The sequence below is a fragment of the Schistocerca nitens genome, chromosome 4 (genome assembly GCF_023898315.1).
Source record: "Schistocerca nitens isolate TAMUIC-IGC-003100 chromosome 4, iqSchNite1.1, whole genome shotgun sequence".
Lineage (NCBI taxonomy): Eukaryota > Metazoa > Arthropoda > Insecta > Orthoptera > Acrididae > Schistocerca > Schistocerca nitens.
The window spans coordinates 332,593,765-332,621,632 of NC_064617.1; the positions used below are offsets into that span (position 1 = coordinate 332,593,765).

General features: G+C 43.5%; 1 protein-coding gene across 1 annotated transcript in view; it reads left to right on the forward strand.

The window, feature by feature from the left end:
• The window catches only part of LOC126252808 (E3 ubiquitin-protein transferase MAEA), a 63,797-nt gene that overhangs the window by 23,138 nt on the left and 12,791 nt on the right, over nucleotides 1-27,868 (forward strand). The window contains exon 4 of the mRNA XM_049953748.1: nucleotides 12,378-12,561. Within this exon, the coding sequence (XP_049809705.1) occupies nucleotides 12,378-12,561 (184 nt within the window). The remainder of the gene's footprint in view (nucleotides 1-12,377; nucleotides 12,562-27,868) is intronic.

The window sequence follows — 27,868 nt, forward strand, 5'->3', positions numbered from 1 at the left end:
TCTCCCTGATTTGGGTCTCTATTGTACAAGGACACCTGGGCCTGCCATTGACACGCCACTCATAGTCAAGTGGACGCGTAGTGATAGATTCTGTATTTCTTGCAGAAGAGACAGTGTCCAAAGGAGAGAATAGTCCTGAATGAGATATTTCAAGAATGAGATTTTCACTCTGCAGCGGAGTGTGCGCTGATATGAAACTTCCTGGCAGATTAAAACTGTGTGTTGGACCAAGACTCGAAACTTTGCCTTTCGTGGGCAAATGTTCTACCATCTGAGCTACCTAAGCAGTGCTTCAGGTAACTTTGGTGTCTCTGGTATTTGCCCTTCCAGTGCCCTCTCAACACTCCATTTGTAGCAGCTTCCAATTGCCTGACATTAGTAGGGATGATTTCGAGCTGCTTATGAACAGCAACTAAATCATCCCATGCCAGAGAACAGCATACACAGCGGGGCTGCTTTGACCTGGTGCAATATTTTACAGAACAGTAAACTTTAAACTAAGTTCGTGTGATTATTTTTTAATTAATGGGTTTGATCTACTTAAAAGTATTGACAGGACCCCCCTGCGGGTTCGGGGGTTAGAATAGGCCCGCGGTATTCCTGCCTGTCGTAAGAGGCGACTAAAAGGAGTCTCAAACGTTTCGGCCTTCTGTGATGGTCCCCTCTTGGGTTTGACCTCCTTTTTTCCAAATTTCCGTTGTTAGTGCGTGCCATTTGGGGAAGGACACCTTACGTGGTGTTTTCCTATTGGTCCATCATGCACCACCATCTTGCATGTTACCTCTTGTCGTGTGGCGGGATTTACGCCCAACGTCTCCTGGGTTGCCTCCTTCTCGCCTTGTGCACAATGCCATTCTTAGCACCCACGACAACTGTGGACCCTTTAGACACCTAAAATCCAGCACGATAGCCAGTCCGTTGTGGTGGGGTCGTCATGTACCCTCTTGGTGGTAGCCCCCTGACCACGCAGGGATCGCACTACAGATGCCAGAGCTGTTTCCTCCCCATGCATGCCAAGGAGTATGTGCCCGTCTTGTCTGGGGCACGGGGACTCCGGGCAACGGGATATCGGCCAGGTACCCGTCGCTTTGGCTGGGTGGCGCCCTAGGGGAGAGCCCTCGTTCGGAGTAGGTGGCATCTGGGCGGATGTGGCGCAATGAAGCGCAATAAATCACACCAAGCTGGTGGTCGCACGGCCACCAGCGTCTCTAAGCGAGGTAGAGTAGAATTTGACGCTGCGCAGTATGACCCTCAGACGTTCCCCTCGTTGGCTGCGCCATGGGAGGGCCGTAGATCTAGTGCCAAGCGGGAGCCTTACGTACCGCAATACCTTGTCTGCAGCAGGACTGATGGTGACTCCTTTCTTATGACGAAGCCTCTGTTTTTTGTGGAACACCTGGAGGATAAGTTTGGGGAAGTGGCGGGGTTGTCTAAAATGAGGAATGGGTCCATCCTCCTCAAGACGTCCTCCCCAGCCCAGTCACGAGCGTTGCTCTTGTGTGATAAGCTGGGTGACGTCCCTGTAACCGTCACTCCCCACAGTAGCTTAAATATGGTCCAGGGGATTATTTACCATCGTGACCTATTGTTACAATCCGATGACGAACTGAGAGCCGACTTAGAACGACGTGGAGTGCATTTTGTCCGTCGTGTCCACCGAGGACCCAAAACTAACAGGGTGGCCACCGGTGCCTTTATCTTGGCCTTCGAAGGTGATGTCTTGCCCGAGAAGGTCAAGGTGATGGTTTACCGTTGCGACGTCAAACCATACGTCCCTCCCCCGATGCGGTGCTTCCAGTGCTGGAAGTTTGGGCATATGTCCTCCCGTTGCCCATCCAGCGCTACATGTCGAGATTGCGGACGCCCTTCTCATCCAGATTCTCCATGTGCGCCTCCGCCTGTATGTGTCAACTGTGGGGAGCACCACTCTCCATGCTCGCCGGATTGACCCGTTCTTCATAAGGAGCGGAAGATCATGGAATTTAAGACCCTGGACCGGCTGACTTATCGATAGGCAAAAGTGAAATATGAACGGTTGTATCCTGCTTCCATTCGAACTTCTTATGCTGCAGCCACGTTATCGTCGCCCACGTGAGCGACGGTTGTCGCCTCATCTGTGCCGCCTTCAGTGGGCCCTCAGGGCCGTGCATCTCTGTCTGCCCCCCTCGTGCCTGGGGGCAAGCCTTCCTCTGTTGCCCCCTTAGCTGTTGGGGGCAAACCCTCTTCTGTCGCTCCCCCCACACTTACTTCGGGAGTGACATCTCCTCCAAAACCGGGGGGCTCGATCCCTCCCCCTCCTCCTCCACCGGCGTTGCCTCTGCCGGTTCCTCTCCAGCGGAAGGGGTCCCTCGGGGCTCTGCCTTCCTCCGTTTCTTCTCCTACCCAGCCGGATGTCAGCCAGTGGCTGAAGGTTCCGCCACCTGCTGGTCGTAGGGCTTCTGCGTCGTCGTCAGCCTCTGATGCTCCCTCAGAGAAGCTCTCCCAGCCCTCTCACCCTAAGGGCCGACGTGAGAAGAAGGAACGGAATGTGTCCAAGAAGAAGGACGTTCCGGCGGTTTCAGTACCGCCTGCTGTCCATAGTCCTGGCTCCGGGGATGAGGTGGAGATCCTCGCATCTGCCGTGGATCTCGCCCTCACAGAACCCTTGGGGGCCTTTCCTATGGACACAGCTGACTCTCCCCCGGTGGCGGCAGTTGACTCTGAGGCGCCGTCTGCCTCTTAGTCGCCTTCACGCCCTCCCAGTCCCTTCCTGCTTCCATTCTCCAGTGGAACTGCGGCGGTTATTTCCGCCACCTGCCTGAGCTCCGGTTGCTTCTGAGTGATTCCCCTGTTCTCTGCAGGAAACTTGGTTTCCTGCAATGCGGACCCCCGCCCTTCGCGGTTATCGGGGATACTATAAGAACCGTGTTGCCTGTCACCGAGCATCAGGTGGAGTTTGCCTCTTTGTTCACCACTCTGTCTGTAGCTCGCCAGTACCCCTTCAGACGCCTTTAGAGGCAGTCGCTGCCAGGGTTGAGCTCTCGCCAGCTATTACAGTTTGCTCTGTTTACGTTCCTCCGGATGGGGAGCTCCCCCAGCACGTCTTGGCTGAACTGCTGGCTCAACTCCCGCCACCTTTGCTGCTTCTGGGCGATTTCAATGCCCACAACCCTCTATGGGGTGGGACTGTCTCCGATGACCGCGGTCGGGCCGTGGAGCATGTGTTGGCTCAGCTCGACCTTAGCCTCCTGAACACCGGTGCTCCCACACATTTCAGTGTGGCCCACGGCTCGTTCTCGGCCATCGATCTCTCTCTTTGCAGCCCCGGCCTTGTCCCATCTCTCCACTGGAGAGTGCATCCTGACCTGTGTGGTAGTGACCATTTTCCCATCTATTTGTCACTGCCCCAGTGTCATTCTTCTGGGCGCCTGCCCCGCTGGGCTCTCCACAGGGCTGACTGGCCAGCTTTTACTTCCGCGGCGACCATTGCGTCTCCCCCACAGGGTGACATTGATGAGGTGGTCCGTGTCTTCACCACGTCAATCATTTCGGCGGCCGAGGCTTGTATCCCTCGCTCTTCTGGACTCCCTCGGAAGAAGGCTGTACCCTGGTGGTCGCCGGAGATTGCTGAGGCTATTCGCGACCGTCGGCGGGCTCTCCAGCGTCATAGGCGGCACCCGTCTCTCGAGACCCTCATCGCCTTTAAGAGGCTCCGTGCCTTCGCCCGTCGTCTTATTGCACGGCGTAAGCAGGAGTGCTGGGAGGGGTACGTCTCATCCCTGGGCTCCCATGTCTCCCCCTCGCTCGTGTGGTCCCGGATCCGGCGGATTTATAGATACCAGACCCCTATGGGTGTCCCTGGGATCTCCCTGGACGGCGCTGTCTGCACGGACGCTGCCGCCATTGCTGAACAGCTTGCCGCGCACTTTGCGAAGAGCTCGGCGACTGCATCTTATCCCCCTGCCTTTCGCTCTCTCAAGGAGCGGGCCGAGCGGACGCAGTTCTCATTTCACACGCGTCGTTCTGAAAACTACAATGCTCCTTTCAGCGAGAGGGAATTCCTCGCTGCCCTCGCTGATTGCCCTGATACAGCACCAGGACCAGACTGCATCCACGTGCAGATGCTGAAGCATCTCTCCCGGGACTGCCAGAGACACATTCTCGCGTTATTTAACCGCATTTGGTGCGAAGGCGTGTTCCCGTCACAATGGCGAGAGGGTGTTATTGTCCCCATCTTGAAGCCCGGTGCGGACCCACTGGCGGTGGACAGCTATCGTCCCATTACCCTCACCAACGTTTTGTGCAAATTGCTCGAACGTATGGTGGGGCGGCGTTTGTGTTGGGTCCTTGAGTCGCGCGGTCTCCTCGCTCCATCCCAGGGTGGCTTCCGTCGGGGCCGGTCTGCCACGGACAATTTGGTACGGCTGGAATCTGCTATCCGTACGGCCTTTGCCCGACGTCAGCATCTCGTTGCTGTATTTTTTGATCTGCGGAAGGCGTATGACACCACATGGAGGCATCACATCCTCGCCACGTTGTATGCGTGGGGTCTTCGTGGTCGGCTCCCGGCTTTTCTTCAAACCTTTTTATTGCGTCGCTCTTTCCGGGTGCAAGTCGGTGCCTCCTCTAGTTCCTCTTATACACAGGAAAATGGGGTCCCGCAGGGCTCGGTGTTGAGCGTCTCCTTATTTCTAGTGGCCATTAATGGTCTGGCTGCAGCCGTGGGATCGTCGGTGTCTCCTTCTTTGTATGCCGACGACTTCTGCATCTCCTTTAGCTCCACAACTACGGGAGTCGCCGAACGCAGGCTGCAAGTAGCCGTTCGCAAGGCAGCATCGTGGGCTCTCACTCACGGTTTTCAGTTCTCTGCAGCCAAGACTCGAGTTATGCACTTCTGCAGGCGTCGGACGGTCCACCCTCATCCTGAACTTTACCTCGACGGCCACCTGCTTGAAGTGGTGGACACTTGCCGCTTCTTGGGACTCGTGTTTGATGCCCGGCTCACTTGGGTTCCTCATATTACGCAGCTGAAGCAAAAATGCTGGCGGCACCTCAACGCCCTCCGCTGCCTTAGCCACACGTCTTGGGGTGCAGATCGCTGCACGCTGCTGCGATTGTACAGAGCCCTTGTGCAGTCTCGGCTTGATTATGGGAGCCTGGCCTATGGGTCTGCATCACCCTCAGTGTTGAAGTTGTTAGACCCCATACACCACTGTGGGGTCCGGCTTGCAACTGGCGCTTTTCGTACCAGCCCCGTGGATAGTCTACTGGTCGAGGCCGGGGTTCCCCCACTGCGGATTCGCCGCCATCGACTGCTCGCCGACTATGCTGTCCACGTGCATTGCTCGCCAGGCCATCCCAATCGTCGCCTGCTTTTCCCTGCCATGGTCCTCCATCTGCCCGAACGGCGACCTAGGTCTGGTCTTTCCGTCGCTGTCCGCGTTCAGTCCCTGCTGTCGGACTTGGGTTCATTCCCTCTTCCGCCTCCCTTCCGGGTCCATGCACCTACGCCTCCCTGGTGTTTGTCCCGTCCGTCCGTCCGTCTGGACTTGGCACAGGGACCCAAGGACTCGGTTCCGCCTGTGGCCCTCCGTCGCCGTTTTCTTGCGCTCCTCGCCTCATTTTCGGACTGTGAGACTGTCTACACTGATGGTTCCCTGGTTGATGGTCGCACTGCCTACGCTTTTGCTCATGCTGCCCATGTTGAGCAGCGCTCCTTGCCGGCTGGCTGCAGTATTTTTACTGCAGAACTGGTGGCCATATTGCGCGCTCTTGAGCATATGCGTTTCTGCTCAGGTAGGTCCATCGTCATCTGCAGTGACTCCCTGAGCAGCCTTCAGGCCATCGACCGCTGCTACCCCTCTTCTCCTCTGGTGTCCTCCATTCAGGAGTCTGTTTTCGCCATTACCCGCTCTGGTCGTTCGGTGGTCTTGGTTTGGACGCCAGGTCATGTTGGCATCCCGGGGAACGAACGTGTAGACAGGCTGGCCAAAGGGGCAATCGACGCCCCAGCTTTGGCGATCGGCCTCCCAGCTCGAGATCAGCAGCTGGTGTTGCGCTGTAAGGTGCTTGGGGTGTGGTCTGCTGAGTGGCGAGGCGTGACAGCCCCGAATAAACTGCGGGCTGTCAAGGAGACGACCGATGTGTGGCGTTCCTCCCTGCGGGCTTCTCGCAGGGACTCGGTGGTCCTGTGTCGGCTGCGCATCGGCCATACATACCTGACGCACGGCCATCTGTTGCGTCAGGAGGATCCCCCCCTGTGTCGGTGTGGGTCCCGGCTGACGGTCGGCCACATTTTGCTGGAGTGTCCTCGACTGCGCACGCTCCGGCAATCTTTTAATCTCCCGGGCACTTTGGCTTTGGTTTTATCCGACGATGCCTCCATGGCTGACAATGTTTTACATTTTATCCGTGGTAGTCCTTTTTATGGTTCGATTTAGGGAGATCCTGCACCTTTCCCTTTCTGTGTGTTTTGTCCTTGTGTCTGTTGCTGTTCTGGTGTGCCGTCAGATGGTTGACTCTTTCCCTTTTTTTTGTTCTCGTGGTCAGTCAACCAGTCTCCGGCCATCTTCCTTTCTTCTGTTTCTTTCTGTCTGGTGTTCCTCTGTCCTGTTCTTGTCTGTAGTGTTTGTTGCTGCATTTGTGTTCTTTTAGCGCCTGGGGGGACGTCTCCTCCCCCTTTGGTTTTTACCTGCTCCGTAGGTTTTCGGCTCGCCTGATTTTGGAATGGGGGACTGATGACCTTCGCTGTTTAGTCCCCCTTAAACATCCCATCAACCAACCTATTGACAGGAACCTTTTAGAACTGAAATGACTAACAGCCAAACAGAGTATCTACTACAACAGAAAAACTGAGCACACAATTTACTGTTTCTCTAAAATGTTTTTCATATTATGTTCACTAACAAATACGACAGTAGTGATAATTTACAATAAATGCAGAAAATATAAACTCATGTTAAAAGAGGAAAACAAATGTAACATGATGTGTTATTTACAGTAACTTTAAATCAAACACACTAATTTACTACAAAATAGGTTTTGCACAACACTTAAAACTTAAAACAGTTCTTGAAAATGTACTTCTGCAAATGTATGCAAATTCACAAAAGTATACCATTTTTCACATAAATGTATAAAGAAATTAGCGAGGGATTGGTTTTGAACAAGAATACTGTCATCAAAAGTTTGTGCTTTTTATAAAGTTTACAATTGACAATACTGTTTGATGTTCACGGCACTTGCAAATGTTTGAAAAGCCACAATACATCTTGATGCACAAGAGTATTGACAAAGTCAATGAAACATTTTGTAAAAATGACACAAACATTAGAAAGTTAGAATCTAGACTTTCAAAGCTGACGTGTGTTATGGGTGAGAGAGATATTTTATGAAAATGAGTAACGTGTTTATACCTGAACTAATCAAGCCTTCATGGAAAAGTGACCTAGTGTTCCCTGCTGATAGAACCAGCTATTTGAATGAATTGAACATTTCACTTCAGGATAACAATCAGCCAACAAAAACGTTTCATTGATCATATACGGCTTTCGAAATGGAACTGTCACTTTGGGAGAATCATTTAGACAATGGAAGTGCAGTTAATTTACTAAAATTACCTTCATTGAAAGATTGTGGTATTAACACAGACTTTGAACACTATCCACATGCTCTATGTTTTTTTTTTTTTTTTTTTAAGGAAAAATTGAAGACGTGCAGAAAAATGGTCCAACCCACAGTATTTAGAAATGGAGAAAGAGGGTTTTGTAAATGAGGCTGGAAAAATGTATCAAATTATTTTATTCTTATTTTTTAACTGAAATACAAACTGAATGGACCAGTTAATTTTTCATATGTGCCATATACTTTATATTGCAGCATAACAAGAAAAATAACAATTGGACAAAGAACAACAGTATTGTGTGAGGATTTGTTCTGTGCATTATCAAACAACCACAGATCACTATTAACCATAGTGTCTTAATGTTACATTCCTGGCTTAATGTATTTTAAATGAATTTATTCTGAACACACACACACACACACACACACACACACACACACACACACACACACACACACACACAAAACATTGCTAACAATAATCAGTGTCATCGAACAATGCATAGTCTTTAATATTCTCAGAGAATGCGTCAGGTTTTAGGTTCCTATAATACTCATGGTGTACTGGTGGGGGGTTTATTTAGTAAGTGCTGTAAATCCTTTAGCTTGGCAGGTTTTATAAGTCATGAGCCGTCATATATGAGAGGAGATGTCACCTGGTATTTGCATTTTTCCAGCATCCGCAGCATCAAAATTCTCAATTATACCATAAGTATATTTAAAGAAAAACTTAAAAGGGTGAACTTTTATAATTTTCAAGCATGTAATCTTATTTAAAAAAATATTCTGCTCAGATTCACATAATGTTCATCTTTGTATCTTATGAAGAAGAGGTTTTACGATAGTAATGTGTCACATGACATTTTTACAGCATTGAAATGTTTCTTTTTAAATGAATTCCATTGATTGGTTGGAACATAAATGAAAGATACCGGTCTTTTCTTTTTCTCAATTAACCCAAAATCAAGGTCACAGGGCAAATACCTATGACCAGATACTAGATACTTACGTTCCACAACATCGAATCTTCCCGACTGTGTTAAGTACATCCAAAAGCTAACCAAAGAGAAGGAAAAAGGAGGAATTTGAATACACAATAAGGTGACATCAGGAACCAAAGCTGTAATATACTGCCTAAGACATTAAATAATGTCATCTGCATCCCCCCGCCCACCCCACCCTTTCCATCTACTTTCTCTGAACAGCGTAAAAATTGTTGCATCATTATCAGATACAGTATGTACGCAGAAGTTAAATGTCCACAGCTGTCATTTGTAGAATGAAATATGCGATTCATACAGACAAGTGGGACGTAGGCAGACATTGTTGCATGAATATTATGAATCAGTTCTCAGATTTTCTTTGGCAGTACTAGCATGTTTAACATGAAAGTTCAGTTTTGCTTCATAAGTTATCATTGAATCTTAAATCTTGTAGTCCTAAGACTCATCTGTTGTCCACTATCACTGACCCTGTGGACTGAACAAATGAGCAGTTCTTTCTGCAACTACAGTAGCCCTTGGCTCAAGGAAGGGCAACAGCCTCAAAGGGTGCAGGGCAAAGTCAGGACACGCGGGGGCCAAGCAGCAATCGGTATTGTAATTGTAAACTGTCGAAGCTGCATTGGTAAAGTATCGGAACGTCAAGCGCTGATAGAAAGCACCAAAGCTGAAATCGTTATAGGTACAGAAAGCTGGTTGAAGCCAGAGATAAATTCTGCCGAAATTTTTACAAAGGCACAGACGGTGTTTAGAAAGGATAGATTGCATGCAACCGGTGGTGGCGTGTTTGTCGCTGTTAGTAGTAGTTTATCCTGTAGTGAAGTAGAAGTGGATAGTTCCTGTGAATTATTATGGGTGGAGGTTACACTCAACAACCGAGCTAGGTTAATAGTTGGCTCCTTTTACCGTCCTCCTGACTAGGCAGCATTAGTGGCAGAACTACTGAGAGAAAATTTGGAATACATGTCAAATAAATTTTCTCAGCATGTTATAGTCTTAGGTGGAGATTTCAATTTACCAGATATAGACTGGGACACGCAGATGTTTAGGACAGGTGGTAGGGACAGAGCATCGAGTGACATTATACTGAGTGCATTATCCGAAAATTACCTTGAGCAATTAAACAGAGAACCGACTCGTGGAGATAACATCTTGGACCTACTGATAACAAACAGACCCAAACTTTTCGACTCTGTAAGTGCAGAACAGGGAATCAGTGATCATAAGACCATTGCAGCATCCCTGAATATGGAAGTTAATAGGAATATAAAAAAAGGGAGAAAGATTTATCTGTTTAGCAAGAGTAATAGAAGGCAGATTTCAGACTACCTAACAGATCAAAACGAAAATTTCTGTTCTGACACTGACAATGTTGAGTGTTTATGGAAAAAGTTCAAGGCAATCGTAAAATGCGTTTTAGACAGTTACGTGCTGAGTAAAACTGTGAGGGACGGGAAAAACCCACCGTGGTTCAACAACAAAGTTAGGAAACTACTGTGAAAGCAAAGAGAGCTTCACTCCAAGTGTAAACGCAGCCAAAACCTCACAGACAAACAGAAGCTAAATGATGTCAAAGTTAGAGTAAGGAGGGCTATGTGTGGAGCGTTCAGTGAATTCGAAAGTAAAATTCTATGTACCAACTTGTCAGGAAATCCTAGGAAGTTCTGGTATTACGTTAAATCAGTAAGTGGCTCGAAACAGCATATCCAGACACTCCGGGATGATTATGGCATTGAAACAGAGGATGACACGCCTAAAGCTGAAATACTAAACACCTTTTTCCAAAGCTGTTTCACAGAGGAAGACCGCACTGCAGTTCCTTCTCTAAATCCGCGCACAAACGAAAAAAAGGCTGACATCGAAATACGTGTCCAAGGAATAGAAAAGCAACTGGAATCACTCAACGGAGGAAAGTCCACTGGACCTGACGGGATACCAATTCGATTCTACACAGAGTACGCGAAAGAACTTGCCCCCCCCCCCCCCCCCCTTCTAACAGCCGTGTACCACAAGTCTCTATAGGAACGGAAGGTTCCAAATGATTGGAAAAGAGCACAGGTAGTCCCAGTCTTCAAGAAGGGTAGTCGAGCAGATGCGCAAAACTATAGACCTATATCTCTGACGTCGATCAGTTGTAGAATTTTAGAACATGTTTTTTGCTCGAGTATCATGTCGTTTTTGGAAACCCAGAATCTACTATGTAGGAATCAACATGGATTCCGGAAACAGCGATCGTGTGAGACCCAACTCGCTTTATTTGTTCATGAGACCCAGAAAATATTAGATACAGGCTCCCAGGGAGATGCTATTTTCCTTGACTTCTGGAAGGCGTTCGATACAGTTCCGCACTGTCGCCTGATAAACAAAGTAAAAGCCTACGGAATATCAGACCAGCTGTGTGGCTGGATTGAAGAGTTTTTAGCAAACAGAACACAGCATGTTGTTATCAATGGAGAGACGTCTACAGACGTTAAAGTAATTTCTGGCGTGCCACAGGGGAGTGTTATGGGACCATTGCTTTTCACAATATATATAAATGACCTAGTAAATAGTGTCAGAAGTTCCATGCGGCTTTTAGCGGGTGATGCTGTAGTGTACAGAGAAGTTGCAGCATTAGAAAATTGTAGCGAAAGGCAGGAAGATCTGCAGCGGATAGGCACTTGGTGCAGGGAGTGGCAACTTTCCCTTAACATAGACAAATGTAATGTATTGTAAATACATAGAAAGAAGGATCCTTTATTGTATGATTATATGATAGTGGAACAAACACTGGTAGCAGTTACTTCTGTAAAATATCTGGGAGTATGCGTGCGGAACGATTTGAAGTGGAATGATCATATAAAATTAATTATTGGTAAGGTGGGTGCCAGGTTGAAATTCATTGGGAGAGTCCTTAGAAAATGTAGTCCATCAACAAAGGAGGTGGCTTACAAAACACTCGTTCGACCTATACTTGAGTATTGTTCACCAGTGTGGGATCCGTACCAGGTCGGGTTAACGGAGGAGATAGAGAAGATCCAAAGAAGAGCGGCGAGTTTTGTCACAGGGTTATTTGGTAACCGTGATAGCGTTACGGAGATGTTTAGCTTCTTCTTCAGATGATACATTTTTAGCCTCTAACAGATTGTACCAATTCACAGTAATGGGCATTTGTTCCAAATTAAAATGCATTCCAGGTGGGGAGTGAGGCCTGCCTGTCTGCCTTTCCTCAACTGTGGGCTACCAATTTTGTTATCAAAGTGCACCACATAGAGCAGCACAAAACTTTTAAGTTGCCCTTTGTTTCTTTCCATTGGTGTATGCCTCTTGGTTAAATTTAGTTCTTAGACTTTTAGTACAACTGCTAAAATTGATTTGACTAAAGTTTTAATTTAGTTAAGTTTGTTCATCAGAGTAAAATGTATTTAATAGGACAAATGGTTACTACTATGCACAATTGACAAAGAAGAATAATAAGCTATTGAAGATGGGCTTTTAGGGCTCAAAATTCATCACACTTTAATGAAAAACACATTTGTGGGTGAAATCTGATGGTGTTTCCTTTAATGAGAATATTCATCTAGTACATTTGCTCTTTGTTGTCAGACTGTAGATATCTTTAAATATTCTTTACATTTATCAGTCTTTGTTGATTTCTATAATTTGATCTTTTTTTTTTTCCCTTGTGTATCTGTTGGAAACTGACATGCATCATTATCTAAATTAATTAGTTGATCTGTAACTCTTCATAACAGTGTCTTGTTCAAAGTCTTACAGTATAATGGTCTTTTCCAGATGTGTTTTTGGTATCCCGTGAAGTTGAAAGATCACTTGCGCACCGTGAAACTGGAAAATGTCTTGCTTGGTGCCATGACAATCGTTCCAAACTCCGTAAATTGAAATCTACAATGGAGTTTAATTTACGTATTCAAGAATTTGTGGAGCTCGTTCGGAATGATAGACGTATGGATGCTGTTAAGTATGTCTGCAAATCTTGGAACACAGTATATACATAAGGCTAGAAGATTCTAATGTTGCACTTGGAGCCTGTAATATTCTTCCCCAAACTCTGTTCGGTATCTGTTACTAAGTGCTCAGTACTGTAATTTTTGAAAATATAATGTGATTGGGTAGATAAGAAATCTACTTGCAAGCAGTGCAGAAGGTCACACATACAAAAGGTAATAGAGTTTGCAAGCTTTCAGAGCCCTTTGTTCCCTCTTGTGGCAGAAGGGGAAGGAAGAGGGGGAAAGGAAAAGGAGGTTTAGAAAAAGGAGTAGAGTTCGGAAAATCGCCTAGGACCCTGGGCCAGGGGAGACTTACTAGACGGGACGAACCTTCTCATCCCATCCAGTAAGTCTCGCCTGACTGTATTTTTGGGTGACTTTTCCTAAACCTCACCAGTCCTTTTCTTTCGCCCCGTCTTTGTTCCCCTTCAATCCTCCTACCAAGAGGGGGAGACAGGAGCTCTGAAAGCTTGCAAACTGTAATACTTTTTATGTGTCTCTCCTGCTGCCACCCATTGCTGAGTAGATTTTTTAGTTATCCAGTTGCATTATATTTTCAAGAATTGATTTTTTTGTTGATTGGTTATTGTAATTTGTTAGTAGTATGTGAATATCTCACTGTTGTTAAGGAAGAGGGAGGGGACACGTGTACTATGAGAACTAAATGATTCTCATATGCATCACGAATAATATCTGACTCAGAGATTTAAAAACTTTTCATAAGTTTAAAAAAATTAAACCGCCCAAGTTAGGATACAAACTTGGTTAAATTTGTTTTATCTTTGATTTTTAAAGCAAACTCCACTAGCCCACCTGAATATGACTAGAGTTCCGTCTTTGTCCTCATCCTTCTCTTCCTTCTCCTGCATTCGCACCTGATCCTCTTAAACATCTGTTCGTTATATAAGTTTATTTACATGTATACTAGGTGTGTCTGGAAAAGCTGAAATTACAAAAGATAAAACGAACGTTCCATTCCAGACTGCTTTCAAACTTCAGAGCCTCAGACACAGGAACCACAGACACAGCCAAACCCTGAGCTGATGTTGAGGATAATTGGTCACATTTTTAGATGAACACATCATGTGTGTCTGGCAGTTGCCTGCCAATACAAGGTTGCTCCTAAACATAACTGAGGACAATTTAAGGCTTAAAATCCTGAAACAGTCCTGCATTTCATGCAGTGGTGGGTAAAAATGTATTGAATAGGTCATTTGATCATTTGACCCATACACAATAGGTTGACAGACCAGCAGTGACAGAAAACTGCAGCCCACAAATAAAATATTGCACAGCATTTTCAATTCCAGTGAAATACAGCTAAATGTGAATTGTGATGCCAGCTGCTTCTTTCTATAGCAGTAAGGCGAGAAGCTGTAAAAACTCAACTACCTAATAATCTCACTAATGAGATCAGTGGGTTCATCAGTGGATTTGGGGGCCACTCCTAAAATTATTGAAACATAGTGCCACTGAACACAAATCTAGTAAAATATTTACAACTACGAAATTTCCTCTGGTGATTGCTCATACCTCTCCTGAACTGCCAGCCCAGAATCAAATAAATACCACCCATTTGTGTCAGGTTTATGGAAAGGAAGCATATCAGGATCAGACAGCACCACAGTGCATCAGAATATTTAATAATATTTCAGTCTGATATAAAACTATTGTCCTGCACACACACTTGTATTCAGTGAGGGACCCAGGTGTTCTTTCTTCGGAATCTCCACTGGGAAAGCTGATAGTCTAACTGTGCAAGTAGAAATATAAAATTTTGTACAACTAGACAGAAAAAAAGAAGCAATGATGTAATAGTTGGGCGTGCTGTAAGAATCAACAATTATTGGAGAATGTAAGAAAGAGAAATACTTAAAATATAATAATAGTTGTCAAAGTGAAGAGATGATATGGTTATCTGTGACAAAAGTCTCAAGCAGGAAAGGTGAATGACAGGAAACAGAGAAGGTATTTTATTTACTTTTTTCAACTGCTAGAACTGAAATGATGATGGAGGTGATCTTAGTGGTGATTATGATATTTGTGGATGCATTATCATTACAAACTGCATAGTTTAAATGGAAGTGATTGCTAACAGTAAAAAGTGAAATTGTTTAGATTTCTTTGGAAATTTTCAGTTATTGCATGCTCTGCCAGTGGAAATAATCCTATAGAAAAGCCTATCTGTCAATGTTGCTCAGTTACAGTTTAAATGGCAATTGCGAACCATTTTCGCTTCAAATTTTGTTTTCACTCAAAATGTCTTAAGTGTAAAGGTACATGTAAAAGATGTCTCCCCCTCCATCCCCACCCTCCCTTTGTGGGTCCAAGCACTGCCCCACTTTTTGTGCAGCTCACATCAAACTTCGTAGTAACTTTATGGAAAACTGATAATGCACATATCTAGGTAAGATACAGTTCTGTATAATAGAATGTCCACGGAGATAGGCAGGCAGTAATGATTCATTGCTTACAAAAAGAATGGTAATTTCTTGAAACTGCATAATATACAAGGAAGATTCTTACAAGGAGAGGTCTCCAGGGGTGTAATCAACTTGCTGAAATCATTTATATGGCAATATAGGTCAAGATCTCAAGTATGACGCTCTCCAGCCATGCATCTTGATGTGTCCTCGTTTGTGAGTAAGCAGTTTAAAAAAAATGGAGTTTTGGGTGATGCTCTACAGCTGGAAAAAAAGGGTATGTTTTACAGACTGTTTGTGTCATGTAATGGTTAAAATACAGTCCTCACAAGTGAAACGTTGTGAGTTCAAATCTTGTCAGTTGCTTTGATTTTTTTTTTTAATTTTAAATCTTTATTGGAATGACTTTGATCATTATTTCTGTTCAATTGATTGGTTTCAATGTGATTTTTTATTTATATTTCTTTGTCACATCATTTTAATCACTGTATTAACTTTTTCATTTACTCTCATTTTTCCTCCTATCATTCTTTTTCCCTGTTCATGCGATTTTAATTATTTTTGTATGTTATCTTCAATTTAATTTCATCAGTTTTCTTATCCTATATTTTCGTTATTGCATTAAATTTATTTCTCTCTGTCATTTTGCTTGAATTTAATTTTACTTGTATCTTCTTTTGTTTAAACCTTCAATTGCGTTAATTTGTCCAGAGTGCAATAAGAATTTAGGCCTTTGTTTTAAATGTTTGTTTGACAATTACCATCCAAAGAAATGTACATCTTTTAACAAAAAAGACTTTTTTGACACCATTGCACAGACAGGATAAATAGACTTATTTTGCCTTTCGTTTTAACTAATAGACTGGCATTTTCAGATGTTTAAATATAAATAATTAAATTCGCATGCACGAAGATCACAATTGGAAAAAGACAGGAAGAAAAAATGATAGCAAATGAAAAAGTTAATACAGTGATTGAGATGATGTGACAGAGAAATAGGAATAAAAAATACATTTAAATTAATTAATCTAATGACATAATGATCAAAGACATTTCAATAACGATTTTTAAAAAAATTTCAAAGCAGCCAATAAGATTTAAATACACATCATTTCGCCATATGCTATACGACCAGTCTGTATAACATTCCTCTTCTAAAGCTGTAGAGCATCATGTGAAATCTCAATTTCTTTTGTTGTTGTTGTTTTTTCACAAACGAAGGCCCACCAGAGTGAATGACTGCAGGATGTGATAGCTGGGATGTTAACCTGCATCACCATATAGATCAGGGTGTATATGACCCGGGACAACTGGGAAATCCGGGAAAAACCCGGAATTTTTTTCATCAGGGAGAAAACCGGGAAAAACCCGGGAATTTTTCGGAATTCTGGGAATTTTTCATTGTTTTGTAATTTTGACTGCAGAATTGATTCTCTAGCAAAGAATGTTACTGTATCCTGCTACTGGAGAATGATACTGCAGCAATAAAATATAAATGAGAGGGGAAAAAATAAAACTTTAGTTGCAAAGGAAATGTACAATTTACAGCAACAAAAAACCGTGCACACACAAGCGTCTGCAAAAGGCCGTAGGGCGCAGACACTAGTTCTTCGTAACAATAAACTGCTTAGTAACCTTGCTGCTTGCTATGAGCATGACGTCACAACTGTTCACATTAGGTTCGTTTGACCAATTGCCAGCTGTCTGTTGCGCATGCGCATTTGACTCGCGTATAAGCAGTACCTTCGCCCGCTACTTGAAGTTTGGCTGTTAGCTGTATCGGTAGTAGCAGCAAGCAGCCAGATGCAAACGAGAAAAATTTTTCCCACGCGCCCTAGCTGCCAGATTCACGTTTGCACAGAGTTGTCTGAGTTGTAGTGGGGAGGGGGTTAACCTCTACATGACCCGTGTTTACGTAAAGTGATTTCGCTGCTTCTCTTCGTGTACAGCTCCCACGTCTAATGAAAACAAAACGGTTTCTGTGGCCGGGAGCTATCAAGTGAACTAAAATATTCACATAATTACGGAGGGCAAAAGTATATTATTAATTTCAGTTTTCTGATTTTATTTCATTTCCAAGTTAGTTGCAGTCAAGCATGAATCGCCTTGCAAAACAGCGAAGTTACTTTTGCAAGTTCGCTAAAGAAATTTGGCTTTATTAATCTTTCCGCCGGGGCAATCACTTTATTTGAAACGAAGTGTTTCATTCTACAGTATTGGCTAGTTCCAACTGTTAACTGAATTTCAAGTGCAATTTCAAGTGCACGTTATCATCTTCTGCCATATATGGCATTATGTCATAATAAAGAACCAAAAATGAGATCCTAGAGTACTGGTACTCCAAGAAAATTTACATCCGAAAAACCACACTGAAAAGCTTAATATCAGATGGGACCTACTTCATAGTGAATCTGGAAAAAGCCAATTTGCACTTCAAGCCGAATTATGCATTTTAGTATAGTTTACGAAATTTCGATGCTCTTTGGAGTATCCTCTGATGCCCTGTTTCTTTTATGGTGTAATGTAAGCTCTCTTAGTGCTTTACACACACGAACATACGGCTTCCTACACCACTGCAGTTGCACACGCAAAATAATGCCTGTTTTCTAGCGCTCTCTGGCAATTGGTAAATCGAACCTATTTCTAACAGTCTCCGGATAGTATTGCGAACGGCGGTTAGAAAAGCGTTACTTTCAAAGTAAATTTCTTTTTATGCAAGATGAATTGTGCTACGTGTGAGAAAGTGGGATGGATATCTAAATCACAGAGCGTTCGAAACTGAACAGTTTGAGGACCAGCCACTTACAAGAAATTCGAGCCGAGACATTTATGTCATAATTTGAAATTTACTGGCACATTTGTGTGATGTGTCTTAAAGTATAACACACCCAAAAAAAGATCAATATTACATGTGAAAGCATAGCTTCTGTTTTAGCGTGTTAATCTTAGAGACAAATATTTCATATGAAAGCTTAGCCTTTCTTGTAGATATAGGGTACTGTGTACATTAATGTAAACCGTTAACTTTTCCTCTTGCGTGTTTGCACTATGTAACCAGTGATCATGCTATTGGTTGACTATAACACGTGTCCTATGCTCTGAATAGCTACTGTCATCGGCTGACGAGATCTCGTGGCTTGAGATATGACTCGCTTACAAAAGGACATCGCAACCTCGGTTTCAACGCTCCGGAAACTAACGCGCTGTGTTTGGTGCAATTCGAATTTATACTTTCGTAATACGAAAATATGCAGCGTATACGTTGCTGCAAATCAAAGGTCTTTCCAAAACTTCTCTCCTTTTTTTTAAATTAAAAGTCACTCCAAAACTTCTTTGCCCCGTCTTTTTTTTTCCAGGAAGTTTTACGCGATTGTATAAAACGTTAACCATTCAAAGGATTGATAAGTTCTACAGTTCCGACGGAAAATCTACAGAAAACCTACTGTCACTTAGCACAGAAAAAGTGTATTTTCGCCCAGGAAGAAGCATATTTTTTAAGCGGGATATCCGGGAGAAATCCTTGAATAATCCGGGAATTTTTTTCCTTGTCCCCGTGTACACCCTGTAGATGATTTCAAAAAGTCATTCCCACCACAAGGACCCTTCCTTGTCAGTGATTACCTGCATTTATTAAACTTCTTTTGCATAAAAATGTTTCATAGCCATATTTTTATGTTTATTGGAATAATACAAATTGATTCAGTTAAAAGTAGACTGCCTCCGCTTTGAGTATTTTGACTTCTGTGGTAGAGTAAACAGCTACAATAGTGGACAATTTTATGCAGTTATTGATTTTTAGCATTGTTCTGTTAGCATTTCAGTTCATTTCATCAGTGTACTTAGATGTTTCTCTTAGCAGTCTGCAAAATGACTTTCTCGATAGAAGAAAGAATTTAAATTGTGGAAGCATATGTAAAAACAGGTTGAATTAAGCAAACTCGCAAAATTCTTGGGTTCAAGTATCTGGATAGCGGACTCTCAGCAAAGAGAGCAGTACAGAGTCTGTATAAAAATTGGTGCACCTACAGATCTGTGCAAAATGTAAAATGACAAAGAATTCCTTCAATTTGCACACCAAAAGTTATTGCAGCAGACATTCACTGAAGAACTATTCAGAGCCCAAAGAAGTCTACATGTAAATTGACCCAACAGGCACATGTAAGCAGGAGGAATTGCCACGGGATATTGAAAAGTCTTGATTTGAAGGCATATTGTGTGTTGGTTGTGCCACAATTGTGAGAGGTTGATGGTCAGAAATGTGTTGATTACTGCAGATGGCTTTTGAATAACATCAGTGATAGTTTGTTAAACCCTTTCCATTACATCATGAGTGGTGAAGTATTGTTTCATCTTTCTGGTCATGTGAGTTCACAGAACATGAGATACTGGGCAATGGAGAACCCTAACATTGTGTGTCAGCAACCTCTCCACGATATATATATGCATTTGGTGTGGTTTAACAGGCACACACATCATTGGACCAATATTTTTTTGATTTTACCCTCAACATGCTTGCATATATGGAAATTTTTGATACATTTTGTGCTAAGCACACTGAATATGAAAGCTAGTACTGTTTTGTCCAGTAAGGTTTCTCTGGAAGAAGTCCACGATGTCGTCACTGAGGAATGAACTGTCAGAAACCATTTATGGCTATCGCGTTCACCGGATCTAACATGCGATTTTTTTTCCTGTGGGGGTTGCTTGAAGAGCAAGGCCTATGAAACAAATCCACACACAATACAAAAACTGAAAGACATCGTAAGTTGTGAAGTTGCTGCCCATGATATCTGAACTTCATGCTAGGTGTTTCTGAATATGCTTAGACATGCACAGCTGCGTATTGATGTTGCAGGGACTCGCCGTTGGGTCCTGCCCACTTGTCTCTTATAGGATGCCTAAAGGATGCTTCTTTCTCGGATAGAGATACAACAATTCAAGCAAATCACATTAACGGTTTTTATTACAATAAAGTAGATTGACAATACGTAACTTCGGTTTAGAGTGGTGTTGCAAGCGATGGGCAACATGCAAACAGTCAGTGTCCTTCTCTATATAGAATGTCCATGTAAGCAACTTATTTAGGGCACAATTCTCAGTATAAAAGTTAGGATGACGGCTTTTCTTGTCTGGGTCTGCTCTGCTAGCACCGGTCTACTACTGTCCAGCCAAGGCTGGCAGGAACAGCGCTTCTATTCTCTTAGGCTAGAGGCCGCTCATGTCATGGTGCGGTCCTAGTCGGTGAACTATTGGCTTACAGCCTTCTCTGCTCTTGCATTCTTCATCTTTGTGACGACTCTTATCGTTATGTCGGAACACTCACTTTCAATGTCTTCTATAGATGTATTTTTCATTGTAAATAAATGGAAGTCCATTTCAGATCTTCATTCCTGTAATTTCACTGCATTTTGTTTATACATATGTGGTCTACTTTTATCTGTGCCACCGTGTAGATGAGTATTACTTTTTAATTTATGTGCTGTTGGTTTTGAAACTGTGAACTTTTTATGGATACACCATTTTTAATTTGACTTTACTAAGCTTTCTCTACGTATTACACACTGCTGACCAGTAAAATTGCAGCACCATGAAGACTGCATGCAACAAATGTCAATTTGTGAGCAATTGTAGTATGTACATGCTTGGATACCTAAATTTGCAGCTCTTCGGGTCATGGACTATCAGCACGGGAACCATTGTTGCAGTTTCCCTAGGTATGGCAACAGAGGAGGTACATAGAGCATACGAAACAGTGTGATTCAGATATTGTCCTGGCCAGCACTTTTTATAGATGTCTCACCCATTGAAAACATCTAATCATGAGGTGCAACTAGGCAGGCATGCCACCACTCACCAGCCACTACAATTAATGAACTGTGGCATAGCGTTCAAATGCCATGCAATCACGTGCCAGTATGTGTCATCCAATCTCAGTTCGATTTGGTGCCCAGGTGGGTTAGAACCATTTTTACTGTCAGAGGTGGCAACACTGTATACTGAATTTTGCATGCTGTACCTTCCCAAGTTATCTACAAATTTAATTATGTATTCTGCTGACTATACAGTATCTGCACAATAATTGAAATTTCATTATTTGCTATCCTTTGTGGTGTTGGGATTTCAATTAATGGCTTGCAATGTATTTTAAAATTCTTAATTGTGAAGTATTACATTATGTATCATTTTTATTAAGCTAATCTGAACTGGACTCCCAGATTAAGATTCTAGTTGTTTATGAAATCTGTTGAGCGTAATATTGTGGTTTTTGAGTCAAGTAGCACTGAAGATTCCCTCCAAGAATGGGGAGTTTTCATTTTCTGTACATCTTTTAATTCTGACATAACATCAACACAAAAAACAGATCATTTCCTTAATGTTGCTGAAAGTTTAATTGTAAAGAAACTTATAAAGAAACAGACTGCAGTGTAATAGGTGCATAGCAAAGCAAAACATAGGGCTGTTTGACACAGTGCTCCACTACAGACTGTTAACAAAGGTCCAAGCAAGGAATATGTTCCCAGTTATGTGAATGGTTTGAAGGACCTTTTAATTACAGAACCTAGAGTGTTGTCCTCAGTGGTGATTGTTCGCCAGAGACAAGGATATGGTCAGGAGTGCACCAAGGAAGTGTGGTAAGAGTGCTCTTGTTCCTTACATACATAAACCATATGACGGACAGGGTGAACAGCAATCTCTCTCTGTTCACTGATGATACTGTAGTATATGGGCAAGTACTTTTATTGAGTGACTGTAGAAGCTTAAAGGATGTCTTAGACAGAATTTCAATTTGGTATTATGAATGCCATTATGTTAATGCAGATGAGTATGAAAAACAATCTTGTAATGTTTGAATACAGTATTAGAGGTGCGCTGCTTGACAGTCACATTGGTTAAGTATCTGGACATAATTTTGCAAAGTGATGTGAAGTGGAACGAGCTTATAAGGATGGTACCAGCAGATGTGAATGGTCAGCTTCAGTTCATTGGGAGAGTTTCAGAAAAGTGGATCTTATCTATACAGGAGACCACCTCAGAGAACAGTAGAATGACCCATTCTTGAATACTCTTAAAGTATTTGGGATCCCAATCAGGTCTGATTAAGAAAGACATCAAAGCAATTCAGAGGCATGTTACTGGGTTTGTATCCAATATGTTTGATTAACACACAGTTATTGCAGAGATGGTTCCTGATGAACTGTTGGAAATCTGTAGAGGGAGGATTGTTCTTTTTGGGAAATGCTATTGAGAAAATTTAGAGAACAGGCACAATACTACTGCCACCAACATATATTCCACATGAGGACAACAGAGAAATTAGGGCTCATATGGCAACCATTTTTCACTCATTTCATTTGCAACTGAAATAGCAAAGGAAAGGACTCACAGTGGCTTTTGGAGTATATATATATATGTAGACGTAGCTGCAGATAAATCAAGGGATGTTGAATGAAATGTGTTTAGCTTCCAAAAGGGCAATGCATGAAGCACTGCTGTATCAAAATGTTATTGAAAGATCCCTCACAGAGCCCAAAGTAATTTTGCTCAAATGTAAAGGGTGTTAGTGACACCAAAGTTAGTGTCTCGTGGATGAGATGGGTATGGGAATTGAGAGTAGCGTAGCAAAAGCAGAAATGATGACTTTTGTTTTCAAATGTTCATTTACAAAGAAAGCCCAGGATTATTGCACCATTTAATTATTGCAGCACTACAGAGATTAATGATACAGATATTATTGTCAGTAGTGTTGAGAAACAGCTGAAATAACTAAAACTGAAGAAAGCTTCCAGGCCCAACAGAATCTGTGTCAGATTGTACACCATATTTGCACTTGATAGCTCTTCTTTTAACCATAATATACTGTAGAGCATTTTAGCAAAGAACTGTGCCCAGTGTTTGGAAGAAAGTATAGGTCACACCACTCCACAAGGATAGTAACAGAAGTGATCCACCAAACTACTGTTGAATACCCTTGACATCCATTTGTTGTAGAATCTTGGTACATGTTCTGAACTAAAATGTAATTAGGTATTTAGAAAAAAATGATCCCCGCTGCGCCATCCAGCACGAATCCTGGGAACATCGATCATGTGAAACCGAACTTGTGCTTTCCTTGCACGACATGAAAGCATGGATCAAGCCCATCTGGTAGATGCAGTATTTCCTGACTTTGGAAAAGCATTTGACTGGTATCAAAAGTAGGATTGTGTGGCATATTAAGCATTGTATTGTATTGTATGTGAACCGGGAGCCTAGAAATGACAGAGAGGCTCCGCCCCGCCGCAGCTGCAGTGGGCCACAACCCCATAACTACCGCAGTCCACTTCACTCTTCCGCTGCACCACACTGAACCACTCTTTCAGGGTTATTGTGCGGTTCGGCCCCTGATGTGCGCCCCCCTCCCCCAAGGGAATGTCTCGCAGCAGACGAGTGTAACCCCCTGTGTTCACGTGATAGAATAATGGTTGTGTACGTGTACGTGGAGAACTTGTTTGCACAGCAGTCGCCGACATAGTGTAGCTGAGGCAGAATAAAGAGAACCAACCCGCATTCATTGAAGCAGATGGAAAACTGCCAAAAACCATCCACAGACTGGCCGGCTCACTGGACCTCAACCCAAGTCCACCGGGCGGGTTCGTGCCGGAGACCAGGCACACTTTCCCAGTCTGGAAAGCCGTGCTTTAGATTGCACAGCTAACTGGGCGGGCCCATATGAAGCATAATTTGTGACTGTATTGAGGATTTCACATTAGGGAGAACATAGCATGTTATCTTGGATGTGTAGTTGTCGACAGATGTAGAAGTAACTTCAGTGTGCCCAAAGTAAGTGTGTTGACTCCCCTGCTGTCAAATTATATATTAATGACTTGCAGACAATATCGTCATATCAGAACCACAAGAGAGTTCAAATCTGAAGGCGGTGTTGTCAGTGAAGCATCACACTTAGAACTGAAAGAACATTTTCAGTGACACCAACATACAGCCTGAAAAGAACTGAAATGCTGGACAGAGAGTCAGTTTATTTATACAGTCATTGGATGTTCCATAGTGATGGTACTTAAACATACATCAAATATTCTATAATATACAAACATAAGATATTCAGTAATATTCTAGAAATGCTAAATACAGAATAACATGTTACTGATGGGGATCGGGTTCAAACTGGTGATCCCATCAACAATCTGTGCCCCCGGACTGTAGTAGGCCTTCATATGGTGGACATGGACAGTGTCTCTGCAATGTTTCTCTCTTGAGGAAGGGTTATAATTCTCAACTTCATATGTGGCATTTGACAAGTGACAGAGGATATGATACAGCCAAAAGTAGTGCTGTAGTAACTTTTTTGATTGTCCTGTTTTTTGCAGAGTCGTAAGCATTCGAACGAAGACTTGTAGGCCATATGTTGTTACTCCGTGTTTGACGTTGTAGTGCTCTTGTTCCTTCTCCTGAGCATCCAGTACCGATATGCAAGCCAGCTCTATTGCTTCTTCAATCCTGGTAATGGGGTGTTTATGTAGTCATGCTGAGTATCATCCAGTTGGAACGGGAACAATGTTTCTATTGCTGCTTTGGCTTCAGAACCATGGAACCAAAAGAACAGGGTGAAGCTTCTATAGTTTTGTCTGGCTGTGTTGCATGTAAATGTCATGACAGTATTATATCCCAATCATTCTGTTTGATATCAACACATATTAAAACCATACATGCCAATGTCTTATTGAAGAGTACTGTGAGGTTGGTACGCAGTTGTCATCCTGTGCACTATTTAACATGAAATTAGTCTCAAGTACAAAATTTTTCCTTGATTAGAGATCACACAGGGTGTTCCGTGCTTGAAAATGATTTGTCTATGAGGAACTTTGTAATTTCAGAAGTTTCAGCAGTAGGCACAGCTTTGGTGGCAGCAAAGCTGGTTAAATAGTCAGTGCAGACTCTTCCACCGATTCCCATTGGTGAACTTCAGGAACCTCCCCAAGAGGTCAATTCCAGTTTAGTGGAATGACACTTCTTCAGATGGGACTAGGACCATATAACCCGGAGGTAAACGTGGCACATGAGTTTGTCAGTTGCATTCCCTACAGTGGCTCACATGGTGTCTAACGGATCAGTAGAGATCTGGCCAGTGATATCTCCCTCTGATTTGGTCTAGACTCTCCACAGATCCAAGGTGATCAAATGTTGGAGTAATTAATTGGAATTCTTCTGTGAAGGTTTCCTTCTTCTTTAGCCTTCTACAGTTTTCAGCAGTGCTGGGTCTTCCCTCTGTATAGCGGCAATGTCATTTAATGCAGCAATGACTGAAACTTTGTCTATATTTTGTTTTCCACTGAAGGGTCCCTTAAAAGAAGGTAAGGTCTTTCGTGCTTCTGTTGTCTTCTGTATACCATTGTGACATACTCCTGAAGCCTCAGTGCCCATCTTGTCATTTGACCCAGTGGATTCTTCAGGCTAGTCAGCCAGCAGAGAGAAAAATGCTCCATTGTGACAGTGAACTGTTTACCAGAACAGCTTGGTGTATGTCTTCCGCAAATCCTTAGATAAAATGTGAGCTTTCGTCAGTTTTTGTCATATTGGGATTCACAATGTTGCAAATGGCCAAAACATTCTGTATCATTTTGCTGTGACATTGGGCCAAGTTCTTCAGTTGCTATTGTTGTTACCAAATGTTTTCTTCAGTTTGGTCCGGACTTTGTCCCAGCAATTGAGCTTCTCTTTGCTGTTTTTAACCACCACTGGGTTGTGCTATGTAAATAATAAAAACAGAAGTTTGCCACACATAAAGTCATCTCACTTACTGTATTTGATGGCTTGGTCAAATTCTTTCAGCCGTTTCATCAGTAGTGCTAGTGTCGTCATAACTGCCGTCTGCTTCACATCCCCTGTGCAGCAAGCTATGTAAATTTAAGTATTAACTGTGTTTTTCTTATTTGTCACTTCTTTTTCCATATGTTTTCGCTTTTAGGAAGCTTTAATTTTCGAGTAGTAGTAATAGTGTTCCATAGATTTCTGTGTTTGTTTTGAATACAGTCCAGAGACAGTTAGTGCTTATTTTCATTGTTTCCAACTAGAAGTGTCTAATAACCACATTTAGTCAGCCAGTTACCTTTAGTGAATTAGCAGTCTAGTTAAAAGTTGATAACTTAACTTTCTACAGTAAATTGCTGATTTCTTAGGATGGATAGGATATGTGACTTCTGTGTACAGACGCAGGAGGAGCTGGCCACTGTTCGTGAACAGCTGAACGTGCTGATGGCCACGGTCAGGCATCTTCAGCCTGCTGCCTCAGAGTGTAGCGGCAGTGGGGAGTCCAGTGTGTCGCATGATACACCCCAGGTGTTACATGTTTCACTCACGGTCCCTGCTGTAGAGACATCTTCACGGGTACCGGGTGCGGTCGGGCCACCCTCTCCCCTAGGGGAGTGGCGGCTTCAACGGTGTTCGTGTCGCATGAGGCGGAGGATCAATGTGGAGGCTGGCCATGTGGCATCGCCCGCTCTGCCTGTGAATGGACATGTGGCCACTCCTTCAGCAAGGTCCAAGCAGGCACACAGGGGGAGGGGTTTATTAATGATTGGGAGCTCCAATGTTAGGCAGGTGATGGAGCCCCTTAGGGAAATAGCGGAAAGGTCGGGGAAGAAGGCCAATGTTCACTCTTTCTGCTTGCTGGGGGGGGGGGGGGGGGGGGTCTCATCCGAGATGTGGAGGAGGCCCTGCCGGTGGCACTAGAGAGCACTGGGTGCACCCGACTGCAAATTGTTGCTCATGTCGGCATCAATGGCTCCTGCCTTCTGGATTCAGAGGTCATCCTCAGTTCATACAGGTGGTTGGCGGGGTTGGTGAAGGCAAAAAGCCTCGCTCGTGAGATGGAATCTGAGCTAACTATTTGTGGTATCGTTCCCAGAACCAATCGTGGTCCTCTGGTTTGGAGCCAAGTGGAAGGCTTAAACAAGAGGCTCAGACGATTCTGCGGAGATATGGGGTGCAAATTTCTCGACCTCCACTATCGGGTGGAGAAATGTAGGGTCCCCTGAATAGGGCTGGCCATCAGTACATTCAACTGTTCGCAAATAGCAGCCAGCTCCTCTTGCATCCGTACACAGCAGTCACACATCCTATCCATCCTAAGAAATCAACAATTTGCTGTAGAGAGTTAAGTAATCAACTTTTAACTAGACTGCTAATTCACTAAAGGCGACTGGCTGACTAAACTGTGGTTACTAGACACTTCTTGTTGGAAACAATGAAAATAAGCACTAACTGTCCCTGGACTGTATTCAAAACAAACACGAAATCTATGGAAGCGGGAAGCGGCTACAAGGGTAGCGGAGTACGTGTGGAGTGCACATGTGGGTTTTTTAGGTTAAAGAATTCCCTCCCTAGGTCCGACGAGACGCCTCCTGAGACGCGTCAAGGTAGCAGTAGGCAAAATGCAATAGGGAATGACAATATTAATGTGGTAATAGTAAACTGCAGGAGTGTCTATAGAAAGGTCCTAGAACTGCTCTCATTAATGAATGGTCACAATGCCCACATAGTACTAGGGACGGAAAGTTGGCTGAAACCAGATGTAAACAGTAATGAAATTCTAAACTCAGATTGGAATGTATACCACAGAGACAGGCTGGACAGTGAAGGGGGAGGTGTGTTTTTGGCGATAAAAAGTGCAATAGTATCGAAGGAAATTGACGGAGATCCGAAATGTGAAATAATTTGGGTGATGGTCATGGTTAAAGCAGGCTCAAACATAGTAATTGGATGTCTCTATAGGCCCCCTGGCTCAGCAGCTGTTTTGGCAGGACATCTGAAGGAAAATTTGGAAAATATTTTGAGTAGATTTCCCAATCATGTTATAGTT